General features: G+C 44.3%; 1 protein-coding gene across 2 annotated transcripts in view; it reads right to left on the bottom strand.

The window, feature by feature from the left end:
* vti1a (vesicle transport through interaction with t-SNAREs 1A) overlaps positions 1-15,000 on the bottom strand; it is a 191,898-nt gene that overhangs the window by 67,158 nt on the left and 109,740 nt on the right. For both annotated transcript variants that reach the window (XM_083635728.1, XM_083635729.1), the window contains exon 6: positions 1,149-1,219. In XM_083635728.1, coding sequence (XP_083491854.1) covers positions 1,149-1,219 — 71 coding nt within the window. The remainder of the gene's footprint in view (positions 1-1,148; positions 1,220-15,000) is intronic.

Here is a 15,000-nt window from a genome sequence, read left to right as displayed (position 1 = left end):
TGTCTGTCTGTCTGTCTGTCTAACTGTCTGCCTACCTGTCTGTCTGTCTGTCTGTCTGCCTGTCTGTCTGTCTGTCTGCCTGTCTGTCTGTCTGTCTGTCTGTCTGTCTGTCTGTCTGTCTGTCTAACTGCCTGTCTGTCTGTCTGTCTGTCTGTCTGCCTGTCTGTCTGTCTGTCTGCCTGTCTGTCTGTCTGTCTGCCTGTCTGTCTGTCTGCCTGTCTGTCTGTCTAACTGTCTGTCTGCCTGTCTGTGTGTGTGTCTGTCTGTCTGTCTGTCTGTCTAACTGTCTGTCTGCCTGTCTGTCTGTCTGTCTGTCTGTCTGTCTGCCTGTCTGTCTGTCTGTCTGTCTGTCTGTCTAACTGTCTGTCTGCCTGTCTGTCTGTCTGTGTAACTGTCTGTCCGTCTGTCTGTCTGTCTGTCTGTCTGCCTGTCTGTCTGCCTGTCTGTCTGTCTGTCCTTCTGTCTGTCTGGATGTAAGGAGGGGCACTGCTCAGGATTGGGGGACCCTGTGAGGGAAAGTGGGAGGGTGGAGAGGAGTGTGGCGAGGTAAAGTGGGTGGGGGATGAGGAAAGATGGCCGATGGCCAGGCTAACTCCATGCAGGTGAAAGGCAGAAGTCATTTTGCAGAGTCTCACAGAAAGACGCACACTGGGTGCCAGAGATGTGTGGCCCAAGCGCGTTGCATCAGGATGAAGGGCCCAATTCCAAGAATTGACTATGCCTAAATGAACATGCCAAAGTAGGGTCAGTCTACATTTAGCCTCCAATGAAACAAAATAAACATAACAAGCTGTGAAAATGGCATTATGATTTGTCACACTTTTGACTTGAATACAGTGTTAACACTAAGTGTAGCAACACGATACATCCTGTATCTTGTCAGGATAATACCACTGACAGAGAACTTTGAATGTACTGGATGTCTATGCAAGCATGTACAAGCAGTTTGTGTGTTTAGGCCTGCTTTTGTGTGTGTACTTAGCTAATCTGACATCACACATGGATGATGGCATCAGAGCCTGAAACACGCAACGCTTTCATGAGGACGGTGCTGAATGTTGCCAATGTTGCTAACCAACTGTAAAGCCTTTGTGTCATCCATGTCTTGTGCTGGTCCTTCATCCAACGTGCTTGTTGTGTGTACGCACCCTTTCTCTGGCTCGCTGGATCTTCTCCCGGTCAGTGTGGAGGTTAGCAAGAATCTCTTGACCCACTTGCTCTGCGAAAGGATCAGAAAGCACACACAGTATGAGGAAGAGGAAGGATCAGAAAGCACACACGGTATGAGGAAGAGGAAGGATCAGAAAGCACACACAGTATGAGGAAGAGGAAGGATCAGAAAGCACACACAGTATGAGGAAGAGGAAGGATCAGAAAGCACACACAGTATGAGGAAGAGGAAGGATCAGAAAGCACACACAGTATGAGGAAGAGGAAGGTCCCCCGTTGACAACCTAAGGGGGAAAAATACATCCAAGGACATGAAACCAATGAGTGGGGGAAGAATGGGAGATGACTTTGAGAGATCTTAGAAAGCTGCAGTAGCCAGGAAGTTCTAGGCTACAATATCACAGCATCCAGCCAGTATATATATATATATATATATATATATATATATATATATATATATATATATATATATATATATATATATATATATATATATATATATTATATAAAATATAATAAGCCAATTATATTAGCATTAATATTATATTTGATTAATAATTGATATTAATTAGCATTAATATTATATTTGATTAATTTATATAGTATGTATTATTATTATTACCGTATTATTATTATTGTTGTTATTATTATTATTATTATTATTATTATTATATTTTATTTATTTATGTATATACATTGTATTTATATTATATTAGTATTAATATTCATTATTCAATAATATAACATTCTTTGTTAAGTGCCACACATTAACGCGTGGTTATAAAACATCCCCAACAAGGCGTCTGACCAGCTTGTCAGTGGTCACTGTCATTTTCCAGGTCCCTTGGGTTAGGGACAAGAAAGGAAGCAAAAAAGATAAAGCAAATAAGCCCCTCCCTATACCCCCCCCAAATATAAAATAATAAATAAAATAAAAATAAAAGCTAAACACTGCTGCCATCAATGTAACCATATTGCTACAGCATTAGTGTTTAAAAACGAGGGAGGCAGAGGAAGAATCAGGGGGAAAAACAGAAAGAAGTGAAGAATCTTTGCTTGGATCAAAGACGGGCTTTCAAGCACACCAAACAAATCCCGAGTAAACAACGCAGTTGCTGACTGTATTACACTACACAGGTGCCGCACACCAAAGGGCCCACGTGCTGAGCGCCTGTTTGGGGGGAGCGGCGCAAAAATGGGCTACATCTGGCAGCTAAACACAAGAGAGATGGAGAGCAAGAGAGAGAGAGAGAGAGAGAGAGAGAGAGAGACACACAGAGAGAGACACAGAGAGAAAGAGAGAGAGAGAGAGAGAGAGAGAGAGAGAGGGTGAGAGAAGTAGAAATAAATGAAGCACTGTCGAGTGAGCGACATTCATCTCCCATGCATCCCTTCCCTTCTACCCCCCCTCCTCGCCTATAACTGACTCAAATGTGTCTCTTCCTGCCTCCATTAATTTCTAATCTGGGACGAGACAGATTGAAGGATACCCAGATTAAACAGTGCAGTCAGACAGTCACATGTGACAAATAGGGCAGATTAAAAGACTGAGTGCAGGTATTAATAACCGTAAGAACACAAGCCCTCCCCTATCCCCACTGAAAGAGAACAAGGGATAAACAGGAAGACAGTTGTATAGGTGGAGATCTTCTGTTAACGAGACAAACACGCACTTCTATCCATCTCTGTCAGGGAGGTTTAATAAATGAGTGTGACCAACACTGCACCAGCATTCTCTTTTTAATGGCAAAGTGCATTATTGGAAAGACTTGCAATGCATGACAAGATGGATGAGCTTAGTAGGAGAAAAAGACCACCGACGATATCGTAGCAAAAGTACTACCAAGAGAGCATTACGCACGTTCTGTTAAGGCACCTTCTGTTAAGGCACGCTCTCCTGGGTCCTGAATGGCCAACTTTAAGCAACGGTAGAGGAGTATAAATGCACAAAGGGAAGGGAAAAGAAAACCGGCCTCGGCAGTGAGCTACCTTTCACTGGGTAAGAAAAGATCCCACAGTGGATTCAGGTTTCTGTCCATTCTGAGGCTTCTGTAGAGGCTATAGCAGCCGGCGTTATCTGAGGAACATCACAACATCAAGGTTTCCAGCAGTGCTCTATCTATCTATCCGAGACGCAACTCCACTACTATCCTCCATCTGTACCGAGGGGATGTAACCACTAACAACTCGCAAGCAAGCTGCCCTTGACAAATGTAAGCAGTCGCCGAGGAGAAACGAAGAAAAGACGAGTTTCTTTACACATACAGTACTGTAGCTGATTTGTTAAAATCGCATCAATCTCTATAAACGACGAGACAGCTACTGTTTTCAAATACTTTGAGTCTGCACAACCTTGATCGAGAGAGAGACCTTGCTAGACTTTTTTAGAAGAACACGGCACATAACGTACATGGGAGCAGAAACAATTGCATATAGTAAACGACTATTATACAAGACGGCAAGGAAATTCTAGCTATTACAAATCATTATATGCCATTGCAGGAAGAAGAAAGCACATAATGACATTGGAGACAGCGCGTATCTGCTCAGTAGGTACGCTTTCAATGAATGTCCATACTGGACCATTGTGTGTTATTATAAAAAAAAATCTGCATTATTATTATCATCATCTGCATATTGCAGTCCACAGAGAATCTAGTTTCAACACAGAATGTCTGAGGCGCCTAAAGATAAAGATTTCCCTTAGCTGTGTGAGCAGAAACGGTTGCTCCTCCTAGTAAGATCTCTCACCGCGCTTCCAAAATCTCTCATCATAACTCTCTGCGTCTGAACCATCATGTACACACAACACCAGTGGACGGGTGGCTGCGTGTGGACGGCTACTACTCTCTCCTATCCTCTCCTTCCATTTCTCACTCGCTGGCATCTATCTACAGTTCCATCCATCTTATTTAAGCCCTGCTTTCCAGTGATCTGTGTGGACTTCATTAGTTAACCTGGACGGGGGGAAGTTCTTGCTGAGCGGCCAATGGGGAAAGAATATTGAGTTGAGAAACAACAAAGCTAATGTAGAGTGTAATGAAAGATGGCCTCTCAAATAACAAGTCTACTAGGCGTTTCACCATCACCACATGCTCCATGAAGTTGAACTGTAGATATTTCCATCCCAAAATTGCCAGCACTTGTAAATGCTTAGACTGAAATTGGTCCCACCGGTGATATTGTCATAGTTCATGTTAAAGTTTGAATTTGCTGTTAATCGCTGAGCTAATGATTCCATGTAGGTTAGTAAGTTTATAATACATGTAACTGCACAGTGATCTCATCAAGTTGAATATTATAGGACCAAGAATAGCACAATTAGAACAAGACTAGGTCAAAACCTAGTATATGGCTGAACCGTGTATATGGGTGTGCCACGTGCCATAGCCGACCAATGGTGTGACTTCCTCACTCTGTCAGTCAGTCAGTCAGTGACAGACATTCACGTTTATATGGCTGGCCCTGCTGTTGTGGTCCAGCCAAAAAATGGGGTGTATTGGAAAAAGTGGCATCTGCTCAAGATGGAAAAATTTGAGCTGACCAAAATAAGAGGAGGGGAGAGATAATTTCGTATGAATGCTTCTGACTTGTTGCTCGTTAGTGTGTAAAATATTCCCCTCCTGTTTAAACAGCTATTAACAATTTAAATGACCCTGGCGCAGAGGCCTTGCTCTGACTCACTTGCTAAAGATCCACATCCCCAAAGGTCCATTTAACAAGCCCATTACTCCATTACATTACATTACACTCACAGCAGCACCACAGTGCCTTCATTTAACTCCTTCCTCTCATGTTAACTGTAGATAAGAATTAGTGTAGGGAAGTCAAAGGCATAAATTAGATTGTGGGGAAAGAAAGACAGTGTCTGGAATTCTGCAGAAAACCTTGGATGCACAAGTCACAGTTCAGTTCAATTTTATTTTATTTTATGTCTCCAGTCCACCGCTGTGTTGACCAGTTATGGGTGATACGATGGTCATATTCCCATGTACTGTAAGTCATGCATTTACATATTTCAGCCAAAACAAAAACGATATGAGACAAAATAGACAAAATTTCCAACTCGTGCCACACAGGCGCGTTGAGATGATTTGGGGCACTGCAGGTGAGAATATTTAAAATGAATACCCCTCTTCATACTTGCCCACTGGGTTGCCAGGTTTCTACATTAGCAAGTTTTTGGGGGCCAGTCACATGCCCTTTTAGAGAAGCCCTTTAATTTAGAGAAATTGACAATTCCATATGGCCTAAAGTGAAACTTAGCACAGATCAAATAGGACAAAAAGATGTGCCATATTTCCAATTATGTGCTTTTATTAATTGAGCATATTGTATGAACTTGTATCATTGCATTATTAGTTCATTAGGCCTGCAATAAGATCATCTGTGGTTTTATTTCATTTGATTTCAATATCAATTGTAATAATTGTTAATAATTACTAATGGCTTGAGGTTTAAGAGGGTGCCTATATGGGCGTCCGGGTAATGTAGAGGTAGATTCCCTGCCTACCAAGACGAGGGTCGCAGGTTTGCGCCACCGTGTTACAGTACCTCCAGCTTGGTCGGGCGTCCATACAGGCACGTTTGGCCGTGTCTGCGTGTGGGAAGCCGGATTGAGGTTATTTGCCCTGGTCTCTGCACTAGCGCCTCCTCTGGTCGTTCGGAGGGGCCGACCGGAGCCAGGAAACTGGTGGGAATAGCGTGATCCTCCCTCCTGCCGGTGAAGCTCCCCGCTGTCAGGTGAAAAGAAACGGCTGGCAACTGCGCACGTGTCGGAGGAAGCATGGTGCTAGTCTATGGCTCTCCCCAGATCGGCAGAGAAGCGACCGGGGCAGCAGGGGTAAATTGGCAAAGTACAATTAGGGAGAAAATGGGGGGGGAAATCAGAAAAAAGAGCTGAAAGGGTACAGCACCTGACACCGGTGCGCTCTGAGGCTCAGCACAGCTCCTTCTCATGAAGTGGTTGAGACCACTTTTTGAAGGTTACCACACACACTTCTATCCGGACACAATTCTCTCTCACACACACACACACACACACACACACACACACACACACACACACACACACACACACACACACACACACACACACACACACACACACACACACAATGTGGTCTGGTAGCCCATGGGAGGGTTGTGGGGAGGTAAAGGTGCAGGCTGATAAACCACACGTTCTCTCTCTCTCACCCCCCCCCCCCCCCCCCCCCCCCCCCCACACACACACACACAGTAGGCACTACCACAGTCGACTCATATGCCTGGGACTCCCAGGTGAACAAAGTTCTGTGTACACTTCCTGTCCTGTCTGCGTACGCTTCCTGAGAAGCTTTTGTTGAGAACTTCAAGTCTACAGGTCTGCCTGGTGACACACCTTCATCACCCCCATCAAAGTGAGAGCCACACTGGGATGTCTTTGTAAGGCTGAGCTCACAGGCCGTGAGGCTAGCTAGCGCCGTAGCTCCACTGAGCTGTTGGCTGTGAGGGGGATGGTGGGCGGGGGTGCAGCTTACTTATAATAATAACTTGTCCCCAGTTGCATGTTAATCAGGAACTGTTACTCCGCAGGATGGGCAACTCTGTGTAATAAAAGATTTAATAAGGGATGAATGTGATTCCTACTGTTTCATGAGAAGTGGTGCATTTCTTTTTCCCCAGTAAGGATTTTTCCACACCATTTTCTTCCTTAAAGGAGAATTTCGTTTTTTTACACCACGGTCCTCATTTCCAGCTTCAAATATGATGTTTTACTCACCCAAATACCTTTGGTTTCATTCGGATGCCCACAGAAGATCTGTCGCACCGAGTACACTCCTCAAACAGGCTATAACAGGAGCATACGGGGCAAGCTCCATGCGCTCTGTAAATAACACTTTTTCTGTCACGCCGTGGTCCATATCCTCATTATATGATACATAAATACACATGAGGCTGTTTGTACCTCCGGGCTGTTCTGGTCTCCTCATACGGGGTCTGTGAATCCAAATCTTGTTCGTCCCGTTCAAGTCTCGTGAGAGTTTCCACACCGGCTGCTCTGAAGTTACAGGAGGCATTCCCCTCGTGATTATTGTCTTGTTCACAACAACTTGAAGATTTTGTGAAACGATGGCCGCCCTTATCGATTTGAGCCAGAGTATATGCTTGAAGAGTTGGCCGAAATTGAAGAGCGGACGAGGAGAGAGAGGGACAGCAGGATTGGTGGTGTTCATGTGGACGCTGTAACTCTCACGGTTCACAGACCCCGTGAGGAGACCTGAACAGCCTGGAGGCGTACAAACAGCCTCACGTGTATTTATGTATCATATAATGAGGATATGGGCCGCGGCGTGACAGAAAAAGTGTTATTTACAGAGCGCATAGAGCTTGCCCCGTATGCTCCCATTATAGCCTGTTTGAGGAGTGTACTCGGTGCGACAGATCTTCTGTGGGCATCCGAATGAAACCAAAGGTATTTGGGTGAGTAAAACATCATATTTTAAGCTGGAAATGAGGACCGTGGTGTAAAAAACCGAAATTCTCCTTTAAAGCCTTGACATACTGTACTTCCAGCGTCAAAGCCCTTGCCGAATGCGCCGAGGGCGCGCAGCTCCTCGAAAATGTGACTCGACACAGCTGACGCGAAAAGCGTGAGTAAAATATAATATAGATGGGGAGATAACGGGAGAGAGTGAAACCTATTACCAAGTATATGCACTATACATTCTCACCCTGGGGTAACTTCTAGTCATTGAAATCCTAGTGAAATCACACAATTTACTCATTTTGCTGGGGACTCCCCTGCGACCACCTCGTCAAGCCGACGTTCGAGTGTATAGGAGCAGCTGCCGCCGGCAAGGCTCCAAGTCGAGGCGGACGCAGAAGTATATTTCAGCCATTACGTTTCTTCTCTGTTTTCTGTGTGTTCGAAAACAACTGAGTCCAACTGAGGATTTTCAACGTTTCAACGCCTGAGGTGGGATGGTCAACTTTCAGAATAAGAGGGGGGAGAGTATAAGAGCTTAAAAGATGGGGGGGGGGGGGGGGGGGAGTAACAGGGGCCTGCCTGGTCCACCCTGGCTTGGCCCGTGCGTTGGCTCATCTCTTTGCATGTGTATGAGTGGTGATGGGCAGTCAGGGCGCATTTCTGGGGCCTTTCTTCACTCCGCCAGGCTTTGTTTTATTCATCGCCTGCGCCCTGACCCCGCAGAGCTCCTGTTCTGACAAATCACTTCTGATTAAGACAGATCTCGGTTAGTCAGCCACTCAACTTGGCCTATTCATCATTCCACGGAAAATATCCCTCTCTCCTCCCCCGTCCCTCCTCCTTCCTGGCTCGTTTGCCTGTCCGTCAGACCGGAGCAAGGCGCAAAGGACATTTCCGCCGCTGTTTTAAATGGCTGATTATGGACAATTGGTGGATGGAGAGATGTAAGAGTGTCTTATGGGTGATAAGACGCGAGTTTAATGGGTATAAATGACCAGGCCTGTAGGAGACCAGCTGGTAATAGAACCATTTGTTTTAAGTAGAACCAGGGCAGAGAGAATTGAAAGCCTGCCTTTTCACTCCATTTCAACTCCCCCTCCTATTTTCCCTTCACCTCAGCCTCAAAGCTCAAATTCTGAGCTCCCAAATTGACTTTTTGCTTAACAGCAAGGTCCCTTTCACCCTCATTGAATGAGAATAGATGAGGCTTAGAAGAGAGAAGCTTCTCTTACATTTATGAAATTACCCATAGCTGCATATCCATGTAGACACGGCTGCAGGAAAACTGAGCTCTCCACCCAAGAGAATGCCATAGCTGTGCACTGGTTAACTACATTGGCTGAAGAAGCTTACTGTAACTGCACTGGTTAGCAACATTACTGTAGCTGAAGAAGCTTACTGTAACTGCACTGGTTAGCAACATTAGCTGAAGAAGCTTACTGTAACTGCACTGTAAAGCGCAATTCATGCTCAGGTGTCAGAGCCCTCGCAGTAGGCACCGTAGGGCTGCGCCGCGGCCGGCGAGCCTGTCGGCGCTGCAGGCATGCAGCTCCCCGAAAATGTGACTTGACGCAGCTGATGTGAACAGCGCAAATATAATATAATGTAGATGGGGAGATAACAGGAGAGAGTGAAAGCTATTCCCAAGTATATTCACTACAGTCTCTCTTTGGGCTAACTTCTAGTCACTGAAATCCTAGTGAAATCACACAATTTACTAATTTTGCTGCCCGTCTCCCGTGCGACCCCCTCGCCAAGATGATGTTTGAGTATATAAAAGTTCCAGCAGCCGTCGGCAACGCCCCAAGTCCAGGCTGACATTGTTGCATGTTTCCAGCTTAACTACCAATGTCAGACGTCCAACAACATTCATATGCCAAGTTCTGCCATAATAAACCACAGCAAACGGCTTTACTTGGCTCCAAAGCAGCAGACGGCCACAAAGCTATTGTGTTACAATGTCTAACAATCCAGATGAAATTAACCTGAACGACACAACCCCCCCTGGTGGCAGAGGGGTGAGGAGAGGGAGGGGTGAGCGGGGAGGGGGTTCCTGTCTGCAAATTGCCTGGACTTAATCAACCAGTCTTACTGAACCATCCAAATGAAAACTAATGGACTTTGGGTGCTTGCTGTGATTGCCCCACACGCAACAACGTGCAGGCAGGAACGCTGCTTTCCAAGGTCTTCAATTAAAAAAACAAAAAAAACATGGAATTTCCACAGACGGCTGGTCAGCCGATACGTCTATTCTAAGTGTTTCACCCACTGGTCAATTGTGAGGCTCAAACAGAGCAGATTTATTCATTCCATTTCCACTGCTAGGGCAAATTATTTTTTACGTGTTGATTAAACTTGGTCAAAAGCGTAAAAAATGTATGAAGTGTAGAATTAAAAGTCGTATCCGAATGAGCTAAATAGTGTATGTACTGTATTATTCACAGTGCTGACATCCGTGGCACCCAATTGTAGGGACCACTTTACGAATAAAAAACACCCGTACATCAAACTCGTTTCAAACCACTGAATGACAAGACCACAAGAGATGGAGCGCTTTCGACGACAACGTAATGAAATTAGAAAACATTTATTGAATATCAATTGAGTAGCAGTGAAGTTAGATTATTGTATCACAGCATATAAACCATACTAACATACAGGTAATACACATATCTGACCTGATGGCCGAAGCTACAGTATGTCGACAGACGGAAGGCTGACATTGAATAAAGAGAGGAAAAAACAGTCTGTTGGAAAACAGAAAGATAAAGAAAAGAAAAGACAAATACTTTGAGCGAGGGTGAATTCTACCGACGTTGCCAAGACTAGAGAGTAGGAGAAAACAACATGTCAGTTGGCCTTAATCACACACAACATTTGATTGAACAACCTCAGGCAGAACTCGTGCAGGAGGGGAAAGTTAGTGTCAGTTTGTGGGAAATGGACTTGGGGAGAGATACATAGACGAGGGAGGAAGAGAGAGAGAAAACTTGACGTTCCTCAGATTCTTTTTCAACAGTTTAGGAGCGTTAATCATCGCATTACTCTTGATTAAAGGCGTTTTGCTTCTCTAATCAGAAAGTTGACAGGCAGATCAAAGAGACAAACGCACACTTCCTGCCTTTTAATTATCTGTACAACAGCAGCACACCTCGGGCGGCTCTTCCCTGCCTCTCTCCTCAAACTCAGTGAAAGACTGCGAGAGGAGATCTAACACTCCGTAACAGTTCATTATCCAATCAAATTGGAGATATGGGGGGAGAGAGAATACACACACGCATGTACCCCCCCCCCACACACACACACAAGCAAGCACATACACCCCCCCACACACACACAAGCACATACACCCCCCCCCCCCCCCCACACACACACACACACACACACAAGCACATACACCCCCCCACACACACACAAGCACATACACCCCCCCCCCCCCACACACACACACACATACAAAGCTCTAAAGCGTTGTGATTAGTGAAGACCTGGGGGAGGCCTGCACTCTTCTATATTAACACCTTAATTAACTTTGTCAAAATCGGACTTGGCGTCACCCTCATTTGCACGTTTTGACAAGGCCTGTTGGGAGCCCCGCTCTAGTTTTCTTCATCAGAGCGCTAGGAGCATTTAGCACTTTTCAACACCGACCGATAATACGTTGTTTTGTGTGTGTGTGTGTGTGTGTGTGTGTGTGTGTGTGTGTGTGTCTCTAAACAAATGAAATAACTTGTTAATTATGCTTTGTGGCAGTCCCTCCACCCAACCTCATCATTTGTGAGTTAAAACTGACAAACGCTGAGTGAAGTACAGAGAGAGGAGCCTCCAGACCGGCTTGATCAATGCTTGATCACCACTTCTGTTTTAACTGATAACTAAGGATGCGACGCCTCTTATGCGGCCTGACTGTTCCTGCCCTGCTGCTCTCTGTCAAGTGGTTTGGACCTGGGAAAATAAATTAATAAATGCATAAATGCATAAATAGATAGATAGATAGATAAATTAATTAAAAAGAAAAGAAAAGAAAGAATAAATAAATAAATAAATAAATAAATAAATAAATAAACAAACAAACAAACAAACAAACAAACAAACAAATAAATCGTATTTTTTTTTGTTGTCTTCACACGGATCAACGCTTTAGATGTTCAAGTCCTAAATGTCCCTTAGCTCATTCAATGCAACCGCAGATTGGGACCAGATGATCACATTCCATTAAGCGATGGCTAAATGAGTCCTCGCTACGTCAAAGATATGTAAAACATGCATGGTCCAAAAACAAACAAACAATCTACGGGGACACGGGACTGTCGGCGGCAATTTAGCAATGGAGGAAAAGGAGGGCATGAAAGCGAGACATCAAACATGAGAAGGCGCAGGCCATTAGGAGTGGCTGCACTGACAGGATCTGACAGTTGGAAACACTTAAAGATTCTTTTCCTCAAACTTTGAATTCATTAATACTCATGAGATGAGCTACCACTCCCAAAACACAGCTAACGCAGAGGAGAGGCTCGCACGACGGATTGGAGAGGCTGGCTGTAAGAGTGACAGGGTGACAGGGTGACAGGGTGCACTGAGCACAGGCCGCCTCCCTTTCTTTCAGAGCTCGTTTCAAAGTGTGGAATCAAACCCTTAAATATCAGCCTGCTAACAAATGTGTTCATTGGGCCGGTTGCTGAATCAGAGACTATTGCTTTGCGCATCATGAGGGGGGGAAAAACACACACACACACACAAAACATTCAAAACCAGATGAAGCCGCTTCATCTCTTCTCAATCACTTTTCCTTAATTCAAAAGACTGATGATTTTCAAAAAACAAACAACAACAATCTCACAGACAGAACCGTCAAGAGTTATGAACTAGAAACACAGTGACACATAACATCAAAACAAAGGAGATAATGTACAGTAATGACACATGACAAGACACAAAACACGCAAGATGCCAGTATATTCACAATTAACAGGGTGTTATGGAACGTCTAAGTAATTGAATTTTTTTTTTAGACATGAGTGATAGCTGCACCTTTAAAGAAATAATGCTCGATGTCAAACTACAACACTTAGGCCTATAATTGTTACTTCATTTAAACGGAACTCAAAATAATTGGTTCACCAAATTTTCTTGGTGTTGGAGTTCTAATGATTCAGACATTGCATGATGGTACGAAATATACTGTTTATATTTCATACCTTGAACATTTTAAGTCAATATTGGAGATGCACTTTATTTTTTGTGTAACAAATCACTGTGACTTGGCTTAATATTTGCCCTTGCATGCACAAAAGAGACATCAAATTCTCGACACAGGGAACAACTGTTGCCAAAAAATTAATTCTGAAGGAATGGAAGTCCTCTTCTTCACCCTCTTTCCAACTGTGGTTGATGGACATGACCTCTGTTATACGGATGGAAAGACTTAGGTTCATGAGGACCAATTCACTTAAAAAGTTTTCAACAATTTGGGATGCATTTCTAACATACCTCGATGAGGTTTCTAACATACCTCGATGAGGTTAGGGGAGACGGGTGACTCGCCTGGCCGGTTTCTCACGGTCCCCTTATGTGGGACTTCAGGCATAATATCTCTCACAAGAACATAAGCACCTTATGCATCTGGTAATTATGATGTAATATTGAATATTGATAATATTTATGTTTTTTTTTTTTTTCTTTTACTGTGTCTGAACATGTTTGTCTTTCTGTACATTGTTCTGAAAAAAAAGAAAGAAAAGAAAAGAGACATCAAATTCTCAAGGTGCTGTTAGAATTTCCTCTCACCGAGCAGCAGTGCAGCTTGCTATCATCAGAACACTGCGTCATTGTGACTGTGACACACAGCACAACAGGAGTTGGTGTCATACTTTGGGGGTAACACCAACATGCTTCCCTGCTCTGGTGAAAGGAAAATAATAGTGCTATTATAGGGGCGATATGAGGCTATAGGGGCGATATGAGGCATGGAGCGGACTCACAAAAGAGAGACGCATCATGCGCCTCATTTAACGATGACCCGGGCCGTAGAGTTGAAGGCAGATTATTGTGTGAATACAAACATGGCATTGCTGCATGTGGGGGCACGGCAAAGCCCTTGTGTACACTAACTGTACTGCAATGTGATTTTGCGTTCACTTTATATTGTTGCATATTAGGGGTGGGGGAAAAATCGATACACCATAGTATCGCAATATTTTGCTTGACGATATTGTATCGATATTTGGACGCGAAGTATCGATATAAAAAAAAATAAAAGATTTTTTTTTTTTTTTTTTGCAGGCCATGCCATGCCAGGCCAGTGTCGTATTGAGTCCAGAGAAGCTTAATAATGTAGCCTACATTTTGGGCAAAAACAAAACAAAACAAAAAATGTTTTACTTCCGGTGACGTCAAGGAAAATGTAGGAAAAGGAGTTAGACAATATTCAAAATATCGCAATATCGCAATACTATCGCATCGTGACTCAAGTATCGTTTTAGTATCGTATCGTGGGGATCTGGTGATTCCCACCCCTATTGCATATATAAAATGTATATGCATTCCCAAGCAAGAGTTTGAAGGAGTTTTAAGCCAGAACTTGTCTGTTGGGGTCCCGTATTGAGAATGTTCAAAATGAGAAGCAGCAAAGATGAATTGCCCTTGCGTGCCTCGCCATGAAACGCTTGATCTTAATGAACTGGAAGGTGATGAAGCCCTCCTGCTTCTCTAGAGATAGGTGGCTTGAGGATTTCCTCCAACTTCTAAGTATGGAAAAAGCCACCTCCATCCTCAGGGACTTAGACCAGGATGCAGGCGAGCTCTGGGATTCTATAAGATCCTTCCTAGACCTACAAGCACACAGATATTTTTTTCCTTGTATAATCCACATCCAGAGCCCACTGCAAGCCAGCCCATCCTAGAGGTTTCCTGCCAACCTTAGTTCCCACAGCCCACAGCATCTACCCAGGCTAGCCACCTAACTGTCAACCTTAGTTCTCACAGCACCACAGCATCTACCCAGGCTAGCCACCTAACTGTCAACCTTAGTTCCCACAGCCCACAGCATATACCCAGGCTAGCCACCTAACTGTCAACCTTAGTTCCTACAGCACCACAGCATCTACCCAGGCTAGCCACCTAACTGTCAACCTTAGTTCCCACAGCACCACAGCATCTACCCAGGCTAGCCACCTAACTGTCAACCTTAGTTCCCACAGCACCACAGCATCTACCCAGGCTAGCCACCTAACTGTCAACCTTAGTTCCCACAGCCCACAGCATCTACCCAGGCTAGCCACCTAACTGTCGGTGTACCTTTGAGAATTATCTGTACCGGTGCTGACATGGCACATGTCTGTACCCCAATTGAATAACAGCAC

This window comes from Poromitra crassiceps (genome assembly GCF_964638095.1).
Source record: "Poromitra crassiceps genome assembly, chromosome: 4".
In the NCBI taxonomy this organism is placed as follows: Eukaryota; Metazoa; Chordata; class Actinopteri; order Beryciformes; family Melamphaidae; genus Poromitra; species Poromitra crassiceps.
The sequence above is the reverse complement of the archived record's forward strand: the minus strand, read 5'-3'. Positions and strand labels throughout refer to the sequence as shown.